This window comes from Macaca nemestrina, chromosome 17 (genome assembly GCF_043159975.1).
Source record: "Macaca nemestrina isolate mMacNem1 chromosome 17, mMacNem.hap1, whole genome shotgun sequence".
NCBI classification, from domain to species: Eukaryota; Metazoa; Chordata; class Mammalia; order Primates; family Cercopithecidae; genus Macaca; species Macaca nemestrina.
The window spans coordinates 65,264,870-65,285,789 of record NC_092141.1 but is presented as its reverse complement, the minus strand read 5'-3'; the positions used below and the strand labels follow the sequence as shown (position 1 = coordinate 65,285,789).

At 54.0% G+C, this 20,920-nt stretch overlaps 1 protein-coding gene across 1 annotated transcript; it reads left to right on the top strand.

The window, feature by feature from the left end:
* Positions 1-10,740: 10,740 nt before the first annotated feature.
* Positions 10,741-19,978, top strand: LOC105472414 (huntingtin associated protein 1). The gene is given in 10 exon segments (XM_071081927.1): positions 10,741-11,233; positions 12,592-12,671; positions 13,000-13,188; positions 13,300-13,434; positions 13,639-13,743; positions 13,822-13,888; positions 14,728-14,795; positions 16,197-16,288; positions 16,833-16,871; positions 17,546-19,978. Coding segments are annotated over 10 exon segments (1,710 nt in total). The 5' UTR covers positions 10,741-10,752; the 3' UTR covers positions 18,000-19,978.
* Positions 19,979-20,920: the final 942 nt, after the last annotated feature.

Below are 20,920 nucleotides of genomic sequence, written 5' to 3'. Positions count from 1 at the left end.
GAGCTAACTGAGCCTTGCAACCTTGAGAAAGTCAGTTCGCTTCTCTGAACGTCAGTTTCCTCACCTGTAAAATGAGGATGATGCCTTCTCCATGTATCTACTGTGAGGATGAAATGAGAAAGTACAGGGATTCCAGGTAGGCAGAAGGGGGGAAAGGTTTTGCCTTTTTGATGTTCAGAAGGGACATCCACCCTGGGGACTTATCTGGACCTTGGCCTGAGCTATGTCACATGCCCATCCTTTGCTGCAAAGAGAGTGGGAAATGGAGACTATTTTAGCTGCACACAGTACCTCCTCAGTAAGAATCAGGGGTTTTTATTTGTTTGTTTTATTTTTAAGAGACAGGGTCTTGCTCTGTTGCCCAGGCTGGAGTGCAACGGCATGATCACAGCTCACCGCAGCCTTGAACTCCTGGGTTCAAGTGATCCTCCTGCCTCAACCTCATGTGTAATTGGGATTACAGACTACAGGTACACACCACAATGCCTGGCTAATTTTTTTTTTTTTTTGTAAATGATTTGTAAAGATGGAGTCTGGCTATGTTGGCCAGACTGGCCTTGAACTCGTGGTCTCTAGCAATCCTTCCACCTTGGCCTCCTAAGGTTCTGGGATTCCAGATGTGAGCCACTGCACCTGGCATAAAACTCAGGGTTCTGACACTAGGAAAGAAAAAGATGGATAAGGCATTGGGTACATCACCACAGGGGTCTGCCACAGCTAGGAACAAGTCTCCCCAGACTAACTTTGCCTCTTTTTCAGTAGGCTTGGTCAGGGAGGTGGCAGGAGAGCTCTGGGTGTTTGGGTTTCAGCAAGACCAGAGGGGAAATGCAGGCTTCGGTGATGTGAGCGGGCTTGGTGGAGCAGCCATCCCCAGGGAGTAGCAGACGTAGCCCTGTCCATCTGGAGGAAGCTCTCTATCTGCCATCTGCCAAGGCCAACATTTCTATGCCAGAATCTACAATACCAATGGAGACAGAGATAGAACTATCAAAAAGGCAGGTACCACACTGAATGACAAGTATTAAAACAAGTCTTAAAAATAATTTATCAGCTGTGAAACTCAAACTGCTCTTAAAAATTGTGTTAATCCAGGTGTGGCAGCACAGCCCTATAGTTCCAGCTACTCAGGAGGCTGAGGTGAGAGGATCACTTGAGCCCAAGAATTTGAGACCGACCTGGGACACATAGTGAGATCTGGCCTCCTAGTGTTTATTTATTTTCTTATTTCCATGCTTACTGGGAGGTGAGAATAGCGATCCCTGTTTATCAGCATGGAGACAGTGACACATATGGGAAAAAAAAATAAAGTTTATTTTGGCATTTGCACTATAAAGTCACAGGTGGTTACCCTGGGTAACCACAGAGTTACAGGTGATTTAAAATGTTTTTGCTGTGACCGGGCGCAGTGGCTCACGCCTGTAATCCCAGTGCTTTGGGAAGCCAAGGCAGGTGGATCACGAGATCAGGAGTTAAAGACCAGCCTGGCCAAGATGGTGAAACCCCATCTCTCCTTAAAAAAAAAAAAAAAAAAAAAATTAGCTGGGTGCAGTGGCAGGTGCCTATAATCCCAGAGGGCAGAGGTTGCAGTGAGCCGAGATTACGCCACTGCACTCCAGTCTGGGCGACAGAGTGAGACTCCATCTCACACACACACACAAAAGAATGTTTTTGCTGTCAGGCGAGGTGGCTCATGCCTGTAGTCCTAGCACTTTGGGAAGCTGAGACGGGCAGATCACCTGAGTGGGAGTTCGAGACCAGCCTGACCAACATGGAGAAACCCCATCTCCACTAAAAATACAAATTAGCCGGGCGTGGTGGCACATGCCTGTAATCTCAGCTGCTCGGGAGGCTGAGGCAGGAGAATCGCTTGAACCCAGGAGACAGAGGTTGCAGTGAGCCGAGATCGCACCATTGCACCCCCAGCCTGGGCAACAGGAGCAAAATTCCGTCTCAAAAAAAAAAAATGTGTTTGCCTATCTATATTTAAGAAATATTACCTTGTCATATACAAATGCTCAAAAACATTAAAAGGAACTTTCTATTAGGAAAAAATTCAAACATACATAAAAGTAGAGACCGGGCATGGTGGCTCACACCTGCAATCCCAGCACTTTGGGAAGCCGAGGCGGGAGGATCACCTGAGTTTGGGAGTTCGAGACCAGCCTGACTAACATGGAGAAACCCCGTCTCCACTAAAAATACAAAATTAGGGCCGGGCGCGGTGGCTCAAGCCTGTAATCCCAGCACTTTGGGAGGCCGAGATGGGCGGATCATGAGGTCAGGAGATCGAGACCATCCTGGCTGACACGGTGAAACCCCGTCTCTACTAAAAAATACAAAAAACTAGCCGGGCGAGGTGGCGGGCGCCTGTAGTCCCAGATACTCGGGAGGCTGAGGCAGGAGAATGGTGTGAACCCGGGAGTGGAGCTTGCAGTGAGCCGAGATCTGGCCACTGCACTCCAGCCTGGGCGGCAGAGCGAGACTCCGTCTCAAAAAAAAAAAAAAAAAAAAAAAAAATACAAAATTAGCCGGGTGTGGTGGCACACGCCTGCAATCCCGGCTACTCGGGAGGCTGAGGCAAGAGAATCACTTAAACCCAGGAGGTGGAAGTTGCAGTGAGCTGAGATCACACCACTGCACTCCAGCCTGGGTGACAGAGCAGGACTCTGTCTCAAAAAACAAACAAACAAATAAAAAAAAACTGGATGTGGTGGCTCACGCCTTTGGGAGGCCTCCTAGCACTTTGGGAGGCCAAGGCAGGCGGATCACCTGAGGTGAGGAGATCAAGACCAGCCTGACCAACATGGAGAAACCCCGTCTCCACTAAAAATACAAAATTAGCTGGGCGTGGTGGTGCATGCCTGTAATCCCAGCTACTTGGGAGGCTGAGGCAGGAGAATCGCTTGAACCTGGGAGGCGGAGATTGCAGTGAGCCAAGATCATGCCACTGCACTCTAGCCTGGGCAACAAGAGCAAAACTCTGTCTCAAAAACAAAACAAAACGAAACAAAACAAAACAAAACAAAAAACAAAAAAACCAAAAAAGTAGAGAGAATATAGGCTGGGCATGGTGTCTCACACTTGTAATCCCAGCACTCTGGGAGGCCAAGGCAGGTGGATTGCTTGAGTTTGAGACCAGTCTGGGCAACATGAGAAAACCCCATCTCTATTTAAAAAAAAAAAAAAGTAAAAGAAAGAAAAAAAGAAAAGAAAAGAAAATTCTTTGGGCATGATTGTGCACGCCTGTGGTCACAGCTACTTAGGAGGCTGAGGTGGGAGGACGATCTGAACCCAGGAGGTCAAGGTTGCAATGAGCTCAGATGGTGCCACTGCACTCTAACCTGGGCAACAGAGCAGGACTCTGTCTCAAAAAAGAAAAAAAAAAAAAGAAAGAAAAGAATGATGAATTTCCATGTGCCTGTCACTCACTTGCAGAGTTATTAATGTTCTGCAGTTGTTGCTTCATCTACCACGCTCATTTTGTGGAGTGTTTTTGAGCAAACACCAGGCATTGTATCACTTTACCCACAAGTGCTTCCTTACATCTTTCTAGCTCAGAAGTCTTTTTTTTTTTTTTTTTTTTTTGAGACAGAGTCTCACTCTGTTGCCCAGGCTGGAGTGCAGTGGTGTGATCTTGGCTCACCACAACCTCTGCCTCCCGGGTTCAAACGATTCTCCTGCCTCAGTCTACAGGCGCGTGCCACACTGCCTGGCTAATTTTTTTTTTTTTTTTTTTGAGACGAGTCTCGCTCTGTCGCCCAGGCTGGAGTGCAGTGGCGCAATCTCGGCTCACTGCAAGGCTCCGCCTCCTGGGTTCACGCCATTCTCCCGCCTCAGCCTCCCGAGTAGCTGGGACTACAGGCGCCCGCCACCACACCCGGCTAATTTTTTGTATTTTTAGTAGAGGCGGAGTTTCACTGTGTTAGCCAGCATGGTCTCAATCTCCTGACCTCGTGATCTGCCCGTCTCGGCCTCCCAAAGTGCTGGGATTACAGGCGTGAGCCACCACACCCGGCCTGCCTGGCTAATTTTTGTATTTTTTAGTAGAGACGGGGTTTTGCCATGTAGGCCAGGCTGGTCTCAAATTCCTGACCTCATGATCTGCCCGCCTCGGCCTCCCAAAGTTCTGAGATTACAGGTGTGAGCCACTGCGCCTGGCCAGAAGTTTTCTTTTAAAAGTTTATTTTATTTTATTATTATTATTTTTTGAGACAGGGTCTTGCTCTATTGCCCAGGCCAGAATGCAGTGGTAGGATTTCAGCTCACTGCAACCTCCGCCTCCCAAGTTCTAGTGGTTCTTGTGCCCCAGCCTCCCAATTAGCTGGGATTACAGGCATGTGCCACCACCCCTGGCTAATTTTTGTATTTTTAGTAGAGACAGGGTTTTACCATGTTGGCCAGGCTGGTCTTGAATGCTCGACCTCAAGTGATCTGCCTGCCTCTGACTTCCAAAGTGCTGGAATTACAGGCATGAGCCGCCGTGCCCAGCCAGAATAGTGTTTTTAGATACCTAACATAAAATACATAATATTGAAAAGAAAATATATTTATTGAAATGTAGTTATCAAAGCAATTAAAAATGTGTGATATAGTAATATATGAGGGTCTTTTTTTTTTTGAGACGGAGTCTCACTCTGTCACCCAGGCTGGAGTGCAGTGGCACGATCTTGGCTCACTGCAAACTCCGCCTCCCGGGTTCACCCCATTCTCCTGCCTCAGCCTCCCAAGTAGCTGGGACTACAGGTTCCCGCCACCACGCCCGGCTAATTTTTTTTTTTTTGTATTTTTAGTAGAGATGGGGTTTCACTGTGTTACTCAGGATGGTCTCAATCTCCTGACCTCATGATCCGCCTGCCTCGGCCTCCCAAAGTGCTGGGATTACAGGCGTGAACCACCGCACCCGGCCATGAGGGTCTTTGTTAATACACTAAATTATAAGACCTAACAGTGGGCTCATAAGTACTATTATGTGGAAGCAAATCCAGTAACCACAGGCAGCCCCAGGGTACGGGAGAGGGAGAGTTGCCCAGCTCTTTCTCTGAACTGGGAGGCCATGGACAGCACATGGCCTGCTGGTAAGACAAGCCTTTGTGATCTTCCCTCCCCGATACTTCCTGGCTGTGTGGCCTTGGATAAGTTGCTTGACCTCTCTGGGCTTCTGTTTTTCATCTATAACATAGTAATATTTTTTTCCTTCCAGTGATGATAAAATGAAATATATCCAAAATATGGCACCTAGTCAGGTCTCAGTGAATGTGTATTTATTCCTCTGTCTCTGTCCACAACCCCACAAATTGTCCCTGGAAGGGCTCAGAGCCTGGACATGGACACAGGGATGAGAGGGAGTTGTTGACTCTGGGGACAGAGGTCAGGGAGTGAAGGGCTCCTTGGTGTTATCCTTGAGCCTGGAGGTAGCTCAGGGAGGCCAAAGGGCCAGAGAACATCCTTCTAGGCTCCCCACCACCTGGCATTGCGTGTCCAGCAGGCTGGGCGCGGCTGATGGCCCTGCCCTCCTCACAGTGGGTGCTGTGGTCCCCCCACTCCCAGCTGCTTCCCGCGGAGCCTCCCAGGTCAGGGTACTGCTGACCTGCTGGATCCAGCTCCCTATCAGGCCAGCCCAGGCCACCTGCTCTGGTCCCTGGGGAAAGGAGCGGGGCTGGGCTGAGGGCTCTAGGGAAGAAGTGGGCACCTGGCTGTGCCGAGGGCCACTCCCTGGGGATCTGTGGCTCACGTCCTGGCCAGGCTCCACCCTCTCCCACAGGTGCCCCTTGAGGGTTCCTGGTGGGGCTCACCTGCGCCAGGGGATGTGGAGCCCTGGTTTGGGAGTCCAGAGTCCTAGGATCTCACCCTGACCAGAAGTCACTTCCCCAGGGCGATTACCACTCCCGCTGTCCATACCCAGAGAATCCACTGATGTGTTCATTCAACAAGTATTTATTGGATGCCTCATTAGAGTCCTGAGAATACAAAAGTGAGCCAAACAGATACTGCTCTCATTGTTACTAAATAGATCATCTTGTCAATGACATCATCTTACCCTGTGAACGGGCAGAGTTGGGAGAGAATGCCAGGGGAGGGGAGGACACAGAGAGGCCCCATCTGGCACAGGGGACCTAACACAGGTGAGCCCCACCAGGGAGGGCTTCTCAGCGGAGGAGTCAGACATTAGAACCAAGAGCAAGAGTGAGCCTGTGTGGGAGGTGGGGCCTTCCTCCAGGATGGGAGCCCCCAGATGGGGAAGAACTTCGGAGTGGGGGTCAGTACTCTCCACCTGAGGTCCCGGCCACCTCAGCCCCTTGCCCTTGCCCCCGGCACTTGCTCTCTGTCCTCTCTCTCCTTGCCTCTCTCCCTTTCGGTCCTGGCCAGCATCAGGGCCATGAAAGACAGCAGGCAGAGGGCTCAGGGCCCCAGCTGCCCTCAGCACCTTGTTACTTCTTTGTTCCAGGCCAGAGGGGCTCAGTGGCCCAGGAATTGTGCTGCGCTCTTTAAGAAGAGGAGAAAAGTTAAAGGGAGTCAGACATGCTGGCTCACGCCTGTAATCCCAGCACTTTGGGAGGCCGAGACTAGGTAGATCACTTGAGGTCAGGAGTTTGAGACCAGCCTGAGCAAAATGGTGAAACCCTGTCTCTACTAAAAATACAAAAAAACTGGCCAGGCGCGGTGGCTCACGTCTGTAATCCCAGCACTTTGGGAGGCCAAGGCGGGTGGATCATGAGGTCAAGAGATTGAGACCATTCTGGCCAACATGGTGAAACCACGTCTCTACTAAAAATACAAAAATTAGATGGGCGTGGTGGCGGGCGCCTGTAGTCCCAGCTACTCGGGAGGCTGAAGCAGGAGAATCGCTTGAACCTAGGAGGTGGAGGCTGCAGTGAGCCGAGATCATGCCACTGAACTCCAGCCTGGGCGACAGAGTGAGACTCCCTCTCAAAAAAACAAAAAGAACAGTTAAAGGGGAACCCCTGGGGATGTGGAGGGGCTTGGGCCCTCAAGTCCCCCATTCTCTGCTGATGTGAGGAGGGACTGTGCCTGGGTGCTGCGGGGGGGTGAGGGCTATGGCAGCCATTGCCTGGTTCTGGAGGGGAAGGCCTGGATCAGAGACCACTGCAGGAGATCGGGGAGGGTCCCCACAAGGCCTGTAGGAGACAGCAGGACTGCAGCAGGGGTGAGGAGGTCTCCCCTGTCCCTAGTTCAGGGTGCCTGTCCACCCTGCTCCCCTGCAAAAAGTAACCCTGGTGCCTGCCCCCACCCAGGTCCCTGGCACCGACCTTTAGGGGCTCTTTCTATGACCTACCCTGTTCCAGGTGTTTTTTTCCAGGGTCAGGCCAGGGGAGGGGTCAGGAAGAGGGTCCTGAACCACCTGTATGCTGCCCAGGGCTGGGCACTGGAGTGAATGTGCCCAAGTTCAGGGGGATGTGCACAATTAGATGGTGGGTGGTCTGGCTTTGCAGCCTGCCAAGTCTTCTGCACCCTCCCATCCTCTTTTGGGTCCAGGAGGGTCCGTGGGTGCACACTGGGAGGGAGGGCAGGAGGCCGAGGGTCTCTGCTGTGTCTGATTTCTCCCCCAGACCAGAAGCAGGAAAGGGAGGGGGCAGTGGACAGAGGAAAACCACTTGAGAGGCCTGGATCAGAGACCGCCCCGGCTCTCCTGGACAGCCCTAGGCCGTGCAAAGGGTAGCCAGGCCAAAATGCTTACTTCCAGAATGACGGGGCCCTGAGCCCTGGTTTCTCCATCTGTAAAATGGAGTCACCGTCCCTACTCCACCTGCTGTGGGGCGACTGAGCCTGTAGGTGAGGAAGCCACGTGGGGAGGTATGCGGGCTGGCACTGCCCTCTGGTGGCCGTAGCCAGAGTTGCTGGCTGCCAGTGCACTGACCTAGGGGGTGTGGTCAGCTGGGGGAGCTTTCAGGGTCTCCCAATTTCATCTCTGTCTTCTCCATCCCACTGCCTTCTTCCCCCTCAAACTCTCCAGGGGATTCCCAGGGCTTCTTCCTCATGGAACAGAAACAATTTAATTCAGCAGGAGTGTAATAGACTTCTTCTGTATGCCCTGTTCTGTGCTTGGTGGTTGGGGCTGCAGAGATGTCCAAGGCACAGAGAGACAGGCCAGGAAGCTGGGCTGTGGGAGGACCACTCAGCAGAGCCTACGGAGCTGCAGTCTCATGGAAGCCTGGGCTGTGCTGATGCCACCTCCTCATGTTCTTCAACCTCACTGTCGCAGCAAACCCTGGGGTTGTGTCTCCTTCAAGCTTTCTGCTGACAAAGAAACCACAGAAAGCATGCAGACTTTGGGCTGGGCGCGGTGGCTCACGCCTGTAATCCCAGCACTTTGGGAGACCAAGGTGGGGGCAGATCACCTGAAGTCGGGAGTTTGAGACCAGCCTGACCAACATGGAGAAACCCCGTCTCTACTAAAAATACAAAATTAGCTGGCTGTGGTGGTGCATGCCTGTAATCCCAGCTACTCGGGAGGCTGAGGCAGGAGAATCGCTTGAACCCGGGAGGTGGAGGATGCGGTGAGTCGAGATTGTGCCATTGCACTCCAGCCCGGGTAACAAGAGTGAAACTCCGTCTCAGAAAAAAAAAAAAAAAAAAAAAAAAAAAAAGAAAAGAAAATATGCAGACTTTGAACAAGGAGGAGAACGGGTTAGCCTATGAAAGTTCCTCCATTTCCAGAATTATTCTGGGAGATGGGCTGTCTTTTCTGCACCTGCTTTCTCCTCCCTGAGGGAACATTTCCATCAGCATGTAAACATACTGTCCTCTCTCCCATCTTCAAAACACACTCCCCAGCGTTCACATCCTCCTTCAGCTCCTGTGCCCTCTTCCAGCCCTCCTTTCTTGCCGATTTCTTCAATACAGTTTTCTATACTCCCTCCCTCCCTCCCTCCTTTCCTTCCTTCCTTCTGACAGGGTCTTGCTCTGTCACCCAGGCTGGAGTGCAGCCTCGAACTGTGCTCAGGTGATCCTCCCACCTCAGCCCCTTAAGTGGTACAGGTATGCACCACCATGCCCAGCAAATTTTTTTTTTTTTTTTGAGACAGAGTTTCGCTTTTGTTGCCAGGCTGGAATGCAATGGCGCAATCTCGGCTCACTGCAACCTCTGCCTCCCGGGTTCAAGCAATTCTCCTGCCTCAGCCTCCCAAGTACCTGGGATTACAGGCACCCACCACCATGCTCAGCTAGCTTTTTGTATTTTTAGTAGAGACGGAGTTTCACTATGTTGGCCAGGCTGGTATCGAACTCCTGACCTCAGGCAACCCACCCGCCTAGGCTTCCCAAAGTGCTAGGATTACAGGTGTAAGCCACTGTGCCTGGCCCCGCAAGACCGCTCTTGCCAAGGGTCTTGCCATGACCCGGGTTTGCCAAGCCGAGTCTCTATCCTCAGTCTTTCACCAGCAGCACCACCCAACACTGGTGGCCACTCTCCACGTGAAACATTTTCTTTACTTTCTAGGACCCAACTTTCCCGGTTTTCCTCTACTTCACTGCCCCACTCATCCCAGTCTTCTTTTTGATGCCTCCTTCTCCTCTTTCTGCCCTCTGAATCCTAGGGGGGTTAATCCTGGGCGCTCTTATCTGTCTTCTCTCAGTCTCTTGGGGGATCTCACCCAGTCTCAGCCTTAAATGGCCATCAAAGAGCAATGACTCCTACATTTAAATCTCCAGTCCGGTCTCTCCCCTACACTCAGGATTATACATCTAATTGTCTACCCAACATTTCCAGTAGGATACTTTAAAATGTTTTAAATTTTATTTATTTATTTATTTATTTATTTATTTATTTATTTATTTATTTTGAGGGGGCGTCTTCCTCTGTAGCCCCAGCTGGAGTGCATTGGCACGATCTCGGTTCACTGCAACCTCTACCTCCCAGGTTCAAGCAATTCTCCTGCCTCAGTCTCTTGAGTAGCTGGGACTACAGGCGCACGCCATCATGCCCGGCTAATTTTTGTATTTTTAGTAAAGACAGGGTTTCGCCATGTGGCTAGGCTTGTCTGGAACTCCTGACCTCAGGTGATCCGCCTGCCCCGGCCTCCCAAAGTGCTGGGATTACAGGCGTGAGCCACTGCGCCTGGGTACAGGGAGACTTTTAAGCGGTGTCTCCCAAGGAGAACAGGGGTTCGCCAGGATGACAAGAGGAGGGCAAAGCGAATTAGGGTTGGAGGTGAAGAACTAGTTAATCCAATCAAATGGAAGATGTCGAGTGGCGCGAGCACTGGGGTGTGAGCGCAAGGGTCAGGGTTGCAGAGCCAGGCGGGGCAGCACTTTGGAAGCGCACTGGAGCTTGGAATGTCTCTCCCAGTCAACCGGGAAAGACGCAGCACTGCCCTAATGCGCTGGCCACCCCAGACCGTATGCACAACGTTGGGTTGGCAGCTTCTACACCAGGTAACGCGCCCGAAACCCAAACCCTGGCGCGGGTGTAGGGGAGGGACCGCCCCCAGCCGGGGTCCCGCGAGTCCGGGGGCAGCCGCGGCTTTGGGCAGAACCATTCTCCGGAGATGGAGAGGGGAGAAGAAGTCTTTCGCTCCCATCCCAACTCGGAGCCATCCGGAACCTGCACTCGCCCTTCTTGCCCTCCTTTTCTTACTGCGCTCTGTTCCGTCACCACTAGCTCCTCTCCCGCGCGGCTCTGAGTCCCGCTTGCCACTAGTTGCTTCTCGGCAGCCCCCACCCCTACGCGTGGTCCGGCCCGGCGGCTGGCGCAGGTATAAAGGTCCCGCCGCTGCAGCTGACAGCGGACTCAAGATGCGCCCCAAGGTGTCCGGGAGGGGTTGCGCTGGGAGCCGGCCGGGACCCGGAGTCGGACCCGGACCCGGGGACCCAGCAGCACTCACCTGTGCGCCCTCAGCCAGTCCCGCTCTGGAGCCCTCTGCGCAGCCGCAGGCACGAGGCACTGGACAGAGAGCAGGATCCCGAGCTGCCTCTGGATCCCAAGTCCTCTCGGAAGCCGGCACCGGAGCTCGCCCGGCCTCCGAGGCTGGAGTCAAGGCAGGAGCCCGGCGCCTGTCTGCATTCTCGGCCATCCAAGGGGATGTCCGGTCTGTGCCCAACAATTCGGACGCGCCGTGGGCCCGCTTCGTATTCCAAGGGCCGTTTGGTTCCCGGGCCACTGGCCTGGGGACTGGAAAGGCAGCGGGCATCTGGAAGACACCAGCCGCCTACTTTGGCCGGCGACCCGGGGTGTCCGGCCCTGAGCGCGTCGCCTTTATTCGGGAGCTGGAGGAAGGTAAACCGGGCCCCCGGGGTCCTGGACGGCGTGGGGACTGGGGCACCTCCAGGGAGGAAGTGGCCCCATCGGGTCCAGGCGCCCCGCCCCTTCTGGCATTCAATGTCACTCGTCCACCACCCCCGCGATGTCACTGCGGCATCTGTCTGGTCACCCCTTCCCCATCTCCTCCTCCGCTTTTGTCCCCTGGTTTGTGCCCGTGAGTCAGGTCCTGGGGCCTGCGCGCTAGTCCACCCGCCTCCACGCGCCTCTTGCTGCAGCAGATCTGCCCCTCCTCAGCGCCCCTCTCCTGGATCTACCGCAGTGCCAGGAGAGGGGCGGGGGGCTGCGGGAAGGCGCTGCCGGCGCTGGCCGACCGGGCTTGCGTGCGATGGAGGGGCGGGTGCGCGGAGGGGGGTGTTCTGCCCACTTTTTGGTTGCGGGTATGGGGGCAAGGTTGCGCTCTTCTCCCCGCCCCTTCTCTCCTTCTATCCTCCTGCGGGTCGGGGGAGATCCCTGGATTGGGCGTAGAGGCTCGAGTGTCCCCTAATCTGGTGAAGTCTTCCTCCTGTCCTCTGCACACGCAACAGGTGCAGGGTAAGTGGCTGCGTCTGTTTGACCCAGGAGACTCCATTGCACTGCCTTCTGGGTAGGGGGTGATGAGCCAGTCTGAGGCTATACTTCCCCTGGCTGTCTCCATTCTCCTAGGCGCCAGGGACCCAGGTGTCTGGAGAGCCCAGTTTCTGAGCCTGGAGGACTGTGACTCACTTACTTCAGGCTCCTCCAGGGGTTTAAAAAAAATAAGCCGGGAGCGTGGTCTCACGCCTGTAATCCCAGCCAGCACTTTGGGAGGAGGAAGGGGGGGCGGATCATGAGGTCAGAAGTTCGAGACCAACCTGGCCAACATAGTGAAACCCTGTCTCTCCTAAAAATACAAAAATAAGCTGGGCGTGGTGGCTGGGGTTATACACACCCGCCACGAGGCAGAAGAGGAACAAGAAAGCGGGCGTGTATAACCCCAGCTACTCGGGAGGCTGAAGCAGGAGAATTGCTTGAATCTGGGAGGCAGAGGTTTCAATGAGCTGAGATCACGCCATTGCACTCCAACCTGGGGGGTAAGAGCGAGACTTTGTCTCATAAAAACAAAACAAAAAAACCCCCAAAACCCAGTCCACTTGGCCCTGGGAGCAGGGAAAGGAGTGTTGAGTGCCGAGGGGTAAGGGAAGGATGTGGGGGGCAGGAGGGGAGCCCATTCCTCTCTCCTGATGACGCTTGTTGGAGAACTGAGTATAGGATGGGAAACAGCTGGTTGCTGGTAGCATCTGCTTCTTTTTGCTGACCTGGCTGGGTCTTTTCTCCCCACCTGCCTCCTCCTGCAGCACTGTGTCCTAACCTACATCCGCCAGTCAAAAAGATTACCCAGGAAGACGTCAAAGTGATGTTATATTTGCTGGAGGAGGTGTGTACTGCCTTCCTGATTCAGGCAGGCCCTTATTCTAATTCTGTCCTGTAGGGGTGGGGGTCTTGTTTATTTCCTGATTGGTAGTCTCTCTGGGGGCCCAGGTAAGGGTCCTTCTTATGGAAGACAGGTCGATGTGGGATGTTCAGGCTGGAAGAGCTCTCAGAGCCAATCTGGTCTGATCTTCTTTTTCCATGAGGGGAAACTGAGTCAGGTTCCACAGTGGGTTAATGGCAGACTCTGGTCTAGTACCCTAGTGAACTAGGGGATGGGGAGGGTTCTTTTAGGGGCCTAGCCTCCCTCTGACCCCTGTGTCCGCCCCCACCAGCTTCTCCCACCTGTCTGGGAGGTCCCAGACACTGGGAGAGCATTACCTATGGGTGATGGTCCTTCTGCAGAGAGAGAGAGGGACCTGAACACTGCAGCTCGCATCGGCCAGTCCCTGGTGAAACAGAACAGTGTTTTGATGGAGGAGAACAGCAAACTGGAAGCCCTGCTGGGCTCAGCCAAGGAGGAGGTAACTGGGTGGGGAGGAGAGGATAGGGGGCCAGTCTACACCCACCTCATGCCAGGACCCTCTCCTGCCCCTACCCACTCCCAGCCCATGGCTCCTCTCTCTTCCTGCCAGATTTTACACCTCAGACACCAGGTGAACTTGCGGGATGACTTCCTCCAGCTCTACTCAGATTCGGATGAGGAGGAAGAGGAGGAGGCAGAGGAAGACCAGCAGCGTGCTCATCCCTGTGATGCCCCCAAGCTGTGAGTTCCTGCCTTTGCACCTGCGAGTCGTTTCTCTGAGCCTCAATTTCCTCATTTGTTAAGAGGGACACAGGTGATGTGCTTGCCGGCAGGGTTGCTGGAACTAGTTGAGAACACCGCTCTTAGCCCTGGTGGGGAGGGCCTGGGTGGGCTGGGAACTGGGAAGCCCCACTCTCTGCACCCTGACTCCCATTCCTCCCTCCCCTAGGATTTCGCGGAGGCATTGCTGCACCAGCACCACTGCCCGCAGCTGGAAGCCTTGCGGGAGCAGCTGAGGCTGCTGGAAGAGGAGAATCATCAGCTGAGAGAAGAGGTGAGAATGGGGGAGGAGGGCATCCTCGCTAGCAGGGGGTGTTGACTTCCCTGTCCCTTCCTCTCTCCCTCCCTCCAGGCCTCTCGACTTGACACCCTTGAGGATGAGGAACAGATGCTCATTCTGGAATGTGTGGAGCAGTTTTGTACGTAATGTTGTCACTCGGGTTGGGGGGCTGTCCCAAGGAGCAGAGAAAAGAACTCAAGATGCAGAGTATGGAGATCCAAGTTCAAGTCCCAGATCTAGCACTCCTAGCTGTGTGAACTTGGACACATTCCTTGACCTCTCTGAACCTTTGTCTTTAGAATGGGGATTAATTGTCTCAGCCCCACTCATCTCCCCAGGGTTTATGAAGATTAAGAGTGTCAACAGCTGAGGAGGTACTTTGTGCAAACTATAAAGAGCTCTACAGAAGTTGTGGGTCTCAGGCCAGGCGCGGTGGCTCATGCCTGTAATCCCAACCCTTTGGGAGGCTGAGACAGGCGGATCACTTGAGGTCAGGAGTTTGAGACCAGCCTGGCCAACATGGAGAAACCCTGTCTCTACTAAAAATACAAAAATTAGCCAGACATGGTGGCACAGCCTGTAGTCCCAGCTCCTTGGGAGGCTGAGGTGGAAGAATCGCTTAAACATGGGAGGCAGAGTTTGCAGTGAGCCTAGATCGTGCCACTGCACTCCAGCCTGGGCGACATAGCAAGACTCTATCTCAAAAAAATAAAGTGATGGGTCTCCTCCAAGCCTGTCTCCTCTTATTTGGGGCAGGGAAGAGGGAGCCATGAGCTGCCAGAGACCAGGCACCCAGGGCTGGGACAGTTCAGAGTCATGCATGAGGCAGCGGCTGTGCCTGGCATTGTCCTAGATGCTGTGTGCTTATGAAGATGAGGAGCAGTGTTTGTGCCTGAGGAGTTCAAGTGAACGCCTCAGCTGGTGAGATGCAGACGCAAAGTGGCAACAGCTAAACTCCTGCTGTTCCCTTTACCCCAGACCTGACCTTCCTTCCTGCTGGGTTCTGCAACTCCCTGAATGGCCCCACTGGTCCCCAGGCTGCTAGAGTAGGAACCAGTCCCCAAACTCTGTTGCTTTTACTGTGGGGAAAAGAAAGAGATCAGCCTGTTACTGTGTCTATATAGAAAGAAGTAGACATAAGAGACTCCATTTTGTTCTGTATTTGAGATGCTGTTAATCTGTGACCCTACCCCCAACCTTGTCCTTGCAAGAGACACGTGCTGTGGTAACTCAAGGTTTAATGGATTTTGGGCGTGCAGGGTGTGTCTTTGTTCCTAGAAAAGCTAGGTATTGTCCAAGGTTTATCCCCATGTGATAGGATGAAACAATGCTGCTAAAAGGTTTATCTCTAGGCACAGGATTTTCCTTTAAACTTATTCATGTCACAGAGATCCTTGTTCTTATGTCTTACTGCTGATTTCCTCCCTAAAAACGATCCTATTGTCCTGCCACTCCCTGATCTTTAAGATGGTAAAGATAATTATCTATAAATACTAAGGGAACTCAGAGACCGGGGCGTGGGTCCTCTGTAAGTTGAGCGCCGGTCCCCTGGGCCCCCGCTTTTCTTTCTCTATACTTTGTCTCTGTGTCTTATTTCTTTTCTCAAGTCTCTCGTTCCACCTAACGAGAAACACCCACAGGTGTGGAGGGGCAGGTCACCCTTTCATTTTACCTCCTGGGAATGGCTTAAGTCTTTTTCCCCCTCCCCTCTCTGGCTGCCTCTAGTCCAGGATACCTCTTAACTGGTCACACTGCCTCTACTCGAACTCTACCAGGAACTTCTGCACACAGCCTCAAAGAGTTTTTCTAAAACCAAACCTGGCCAGGTGCAGAGGCTCCCACTTGTGGTCCCAGCTACTCAGGAGGCTGAGGTGGGAGGATTGCTTGAGCCCGGGAGTTCTGGGCTGTAGTACACTATGCCGATGGGGTCAGTATGGTCCAGGGAGTGGAGTACCACTAGATTGCCTGAGGAGGGGTAAACTGGCTCAGGTCAGAAACAGAGCAGGTCAAAACTCCCATGCTGATCAGTAATAAGATCGTGCCCATGAATAGCCACTGCACTCCAACCCCAGCCTGGGCAACCTGGCAAGACCTCATTTCTTTCTATCTTTTTTTTTTTTTTTTTGAGATGGAGCGCAGTGGTGCAATCTCGGCTCACTGCATCCCCCACCTCCCGGGTTCAAGCGATTCTCCTGCCTCAGCCTCCTGAGTAGCTGGGACTACTGGTGTGTGCCACCATGCCTGGCAAATTTTCTTTTTCTTTTTTTTTTTTTTTTTTTTGAGACGGAGTCTCACTGTCGCCCAGGCTAGAGTACAATGGCATGATCTCGGCTCACTGCAACCTCTGCCTCCCAGGTTCAAGCGATTATCCTGCCTCAGCCTCCCGAGTAGCTGAGATTACAGGCACTGTGGGGGTCCCCTGGTAACATCTGTTCTCTCCACCATAGGAGACTCTTCCTGGTTTCCAGGAGACCCTGACTGAGGAGCTCAGAACGTCTCTAAGGAGGATGATCTCAGACCCTGTGTATTTTATGGAAAGGTATGTGGCTGGGGACCTACCCTGCCCTGTAGTCCATGGCCTTTCCTGTAGTGGGGAGGGGGTTTGCCCTCATACTCTGACCTTCCACGCTTCCCTATACCCACTGCTTCCCAGATTCAAGCGATTCTCCTGCCTCAGCCTCCCTAGTAGCTGGGATTACAGGCGCCTGCCACTATGCGCAGCTAATTTTTGTATTTTTAGTAGAGATGGGGTTTCACCATGTTGGCCAGGCTAGTCTTGAACTCCTGACCTTGTGATCATCCTGCCTTGGCCTCTCAAAGTGCTAGGATTATAGGCGTGAGCCACTGTGCCTGGCCAAGCCCAGCTAATTTTTGTATTTTTAGTAGAGACGGGGTTTCACCATGTTGGCTAGGCTGGTCTTGAACTCCTGGCCTCAGGTGATCTGCCCACCTTGGCCTCCCAAAAGTGCTAGGATTACAGGCGTGAGCCACTGCTCATGGCCACTGCCTAAGCACCACCGAGCCTGAGGAACTGCAGTTTCGGCTTCCATTGTCTCATAATGAAGGTCCTTTTCTCTTTGAAGGAAGTATGAGATGCCCAGAGGGGACACATCCAGCCTAAGGTAAGCCTGCCAGGGGCTCCCCCATCATCTGTCCTCAGCTTTCAGCAGCCAGACAGCCACCTGCCTCTGTTTCTGCCACCCTGCAACCCCGAAGAAGGCCCTGCTGTCTTGGCTGGCTGAGCTGGGTACTGTTCTGGGAAGGAGCTGCCCCCCTTTTCCTTCAAATCTTGCCCCCTGGGTGGCTGTTTGATTCAACGCAGCTCTGAGTGGGGACTGACCAGGGGCTGAGAGGTGAACAGGCACTGGCCTAGGAGCTGGGAACCCTGGGACTAAGGCCCAGCGTGGTCCCTTTCCTGACTGTGTGTCCTTGGGCAAGTCATTTGACCTGAGTCTGTCTAGAATGGATTTGTTCCTATGGCAAGTAGCTGTGGGGTGGGCTATGAAGGTTAAATCATGCAGGAGGGAGGCAGAAGGGGGTGTTAGTCCTGCTGGTGTCTTCCGTGCAGGGTCAGGGACATAAAGGAAGGTGGGTCCTATGCAGTGTTGGTGACCATTCTTCCTCTCTCCCACAAGGGGGATGGGCTGGGTGTTTGAAGCCTCGGAGCTGGTACCCAGCTCCCCTCTCCCCTGGCTGGGACAGAACGGGGAGGAACCATCAGGATCTGTGTGCAGACAGGGGTGGGGGTGGGTCTGGGGGGTTGGACTTTCAAAAGATGTCGCTATCTCCCGCCCAGGTATGATTTTTGCAACAGTGAGGATGGAGAGCAGGTGTAGGGGTTTGAGGCTGAGGAAGGGTTGATGCTGGCAGCAGATATTATGCCGGGGGAAGATTTCACGCCTGCAGAGAAGTTGGTGCCCGAGGAGGAGCTGGGGACTGCCGAAAAGGTGCCGGCTGAGGAAGGGGTGATGGAAGAGGCAGAGCTGGTGTCGGAGGAGACTGAGGGCTGGGAGGAGGTGGAACCGGAGCTAGATGAGGCAACGCGGATGAACATGGTGACGTCAGCCCTGGAGGCCAGTGGCTTGGGCCCTTCACACCTGGACATGAAGTATGTCCTCCAGCAGCAGGCCAACTGGCAGGATGCCTATTACAGACGGCAGCTGAGGCGGAAGATGTTCCAGAAAGGTGAGTGCCCCCATGGGGACCTCCCTGCCACCAGCCGGACAAGCTGCAGATCCTCGTGCCGATGAAAAGAGAGGGTGGATAAGCTCCCCGAGTGCTCACCTACCCCAGCCTGGCCCATGCTGATTTGCATGGACTTTGCATATCGTTTGCATAGGCATATCCGATCCCCTTCAGTGGGAACTGTAGAGCCAGTGCTCATTTATGTGGCATTTGCTTAGGATTTCAGATCTCTATCCACTTTTCTCCTGGGGGCTGGGCTGGGGGTCAGGACTGGGATTGTGCCCCCACACTGCGCCTCAGCTTCCCGTCTCCGCCTGCCTGCTTCTCCTGCCCCCTACCCCTGCCTCCTCTGTCCCCCAGGCTCTCCAACCCTGCAGCAGTGGCAGCAGCAGTCAAAATAAGCACGGGGGTGGGATTGTGGAGCTGCCCAGGGGCTGACCCAGGCTGGAGGACAGGCCCAGCTACTGTCCCAGGGCCTGGGAGGGAGAGGGGCCTTCTGGGGCTGCCCAGGCTACGGGGACAAAGGCCTCCACCAGCAAGGGCCACAGTTGGACCAGTCCCCTAGGTGAGTCGGAAGGTGGGCTAGGGCCTCCTGCAGGGTTGGGAGGTGGAACAGGGTCTCCTCTCCTCAGCCAGAGAAACCCCAAAGTCTGGGAGCTGCACCTGCTGAGTGCAGGCTTTGTGAGCCCTGCCTCTTTAAGGAGTCGCGGGACATGAAAGATGACTTCGTGACACTCATACACAGCAGCCATGGCACATGCGTCAGCTCCCATCAGCCTCACTCCCTGTGGCAGGCGACGTGTCCCCATTGGTTAGGTGAGGAGGGTGAGGTTCAGAGAGCTAAGGACACTTGTTCGGGGCCACACGGTGAGGGGTAGATCTGAGCCTGTCCTCTCCACTCCTGTGCTGTAGCACCTTCACTGGCCCATCCCTCCCCTCTAGTACTGTCCTAGGTACTGTCCTAGTACTGTCCTGGTACCCGCTCCGGCCTGTCCCCATTCTCATGGCCCTTGGTCACTGCAGGGTGGAATAGCACTAGCCTCAGCAGGCCTGTCATGTCAGCTTGTGCAGGTTATAAACTGAACCATGACCTTTATGGCACATGCAGGGGACAACCTGCATAATTATCAATGGCGACTTTTTGTGTCTTTGATACAGTTGTCCAGACCCCTGCCTACCGCCCAGGCCAGGCCTATGGTCTTCAATGCCCTGGTTCACATCCACCTGCTTCTCCTTCCAGGCTTTGCTGTTCCCCAGCAGCCTGCAGAGGCCCCACAGACAGCTTGAGGCCCCTCCTTCTGCCTGGCCAAGCCCACACCCCCAGACCCTCCTTCCCATCCTCTGAAATGGGACCCTGTGTCTGTCACCAGCCCACCCTCTGTGTTCATGAACCTGGGCTGGAGTTTGGGGACCTGGGCCTCCACCCTCTTCAGGGACAGGCGGTAGGAACCCCGGCTGTTGCTCTGTAGCTGGTACAAAAGCTGTGGCTGCCAGGCTTGGGTCACATGGCAGCCCAGGGGAGGCCCACTGGCTACCAGACCCAGCCCTGAGTGGGGAATGGCCCAGCTTCCACGGGTAGGGAGTTGTGAGGCCCCTCACCCCTTGATGCCCAGGCTAGCGGTGGCCACCCCAGTTCTTGTTGACTTGAGGGACCTGGCCGTCTTCCCTGTTCTTCATCCTTCTTGGTCCCTATTTACTGTTTGTAACCACAAGTGTCTCTATGTGTGGGTGGGTGAGGGCCCCTCTGCCCAGTGGTGTGTCTCCTCTCCCTCCCTGCCCTCCCTCTTCTGCCAGTGGCCTGGGGGTGTCCAGGCTCCCACCCGTGGCCCAGCCCCTCTCCCCTCCCTGTTGATTCCCCCCTCCCTGCCCCGGCTTCCTCTTCCATGTTCCACCCTCTCCCACACCTTTGTTCCTCAATAGCAGGGGGCTGGGACTCAGGCCTCCTGCGGGTGCCTGCCCTGCTCCACGCGGCGCCTCTCAGCCTCCTATTGCTTGTCAGCCTGTGCGCAAGCGGTGCAGGAAATAAAGGATCTATGCGCTCCTGGCCCAGCCTCCAGCCGTCTCTAGGGAGTTTGTGTGTGCACGTGTATGTGTGTAGGCATGTGCGTGTACACTTGGCAGGGGAAGTTGTGGAGAAGGGGTGGATGCTGATATTGAAGAATATGCCGAGGACTCATATTAAATATGCCGTTTAATCATAGCAGCAGCTCCTGGAGGGCAGTGGGTGGTAAGTGTCTGTCAGATGGAGAAACTCAGGCCAGAGTAGGTTAAGTGATGCTCTCACCAGCAGATCATGGCTGGTGTGGAGCTGGGATTTGAGCTCATGTTTCCCTGATCCTTTCACCCCAGAGACTCTGACTCAGTGTCCTGGCTGTGAAAGATAGGATGGAAGTGAGTCACCCACTGTCTTAGGGTGAAGTCCCCAGAGCAGATCTGGAACAGGGTTTAGGAACAAGTACAGTCGCCCTCCATGTCCTCGGGCTCTGCATCTGTGGACTCAACCAACCACAGATAGAAAATACTTGGGGGAGGCCGGGTGCAGTGGCTCACGCCTGTATTCCTAGCACTTTGGGAGGCTGAGGTGGGTGGATCACTTGAGGTCAGGAGTTCGAGACCAGCCTGGCCAACATGGTGAAACCCCGTCTCCACTAAAAATACAAAAATTAGCTGGGTGTGGTGGTGCATGCCTGTAATCCCAGCTACTTGGGAGGCTGAGGCAGGAGGATCACTTGAACCCAGGAGGCAGAGGTTGCAGTGAGCAGAGATCATGACACTGCACTCCAGCCTGGGCAACAACAGAGCAAGACTCCATCTCAAAAAACAAACAAGAAAATACCTGGGAGAGGCCAGGCGTGGTGGCTCATTCTGTAATCCCAGCACTTTGGGAGGCTGAGGTGGGCAGATCATTTGAGGAGTTCGAGACCAGCCTGGCCAACATGGTGAAACCCCATCTCTACTAAAAAAAAAAAAAAAAAAAAAATAGCCG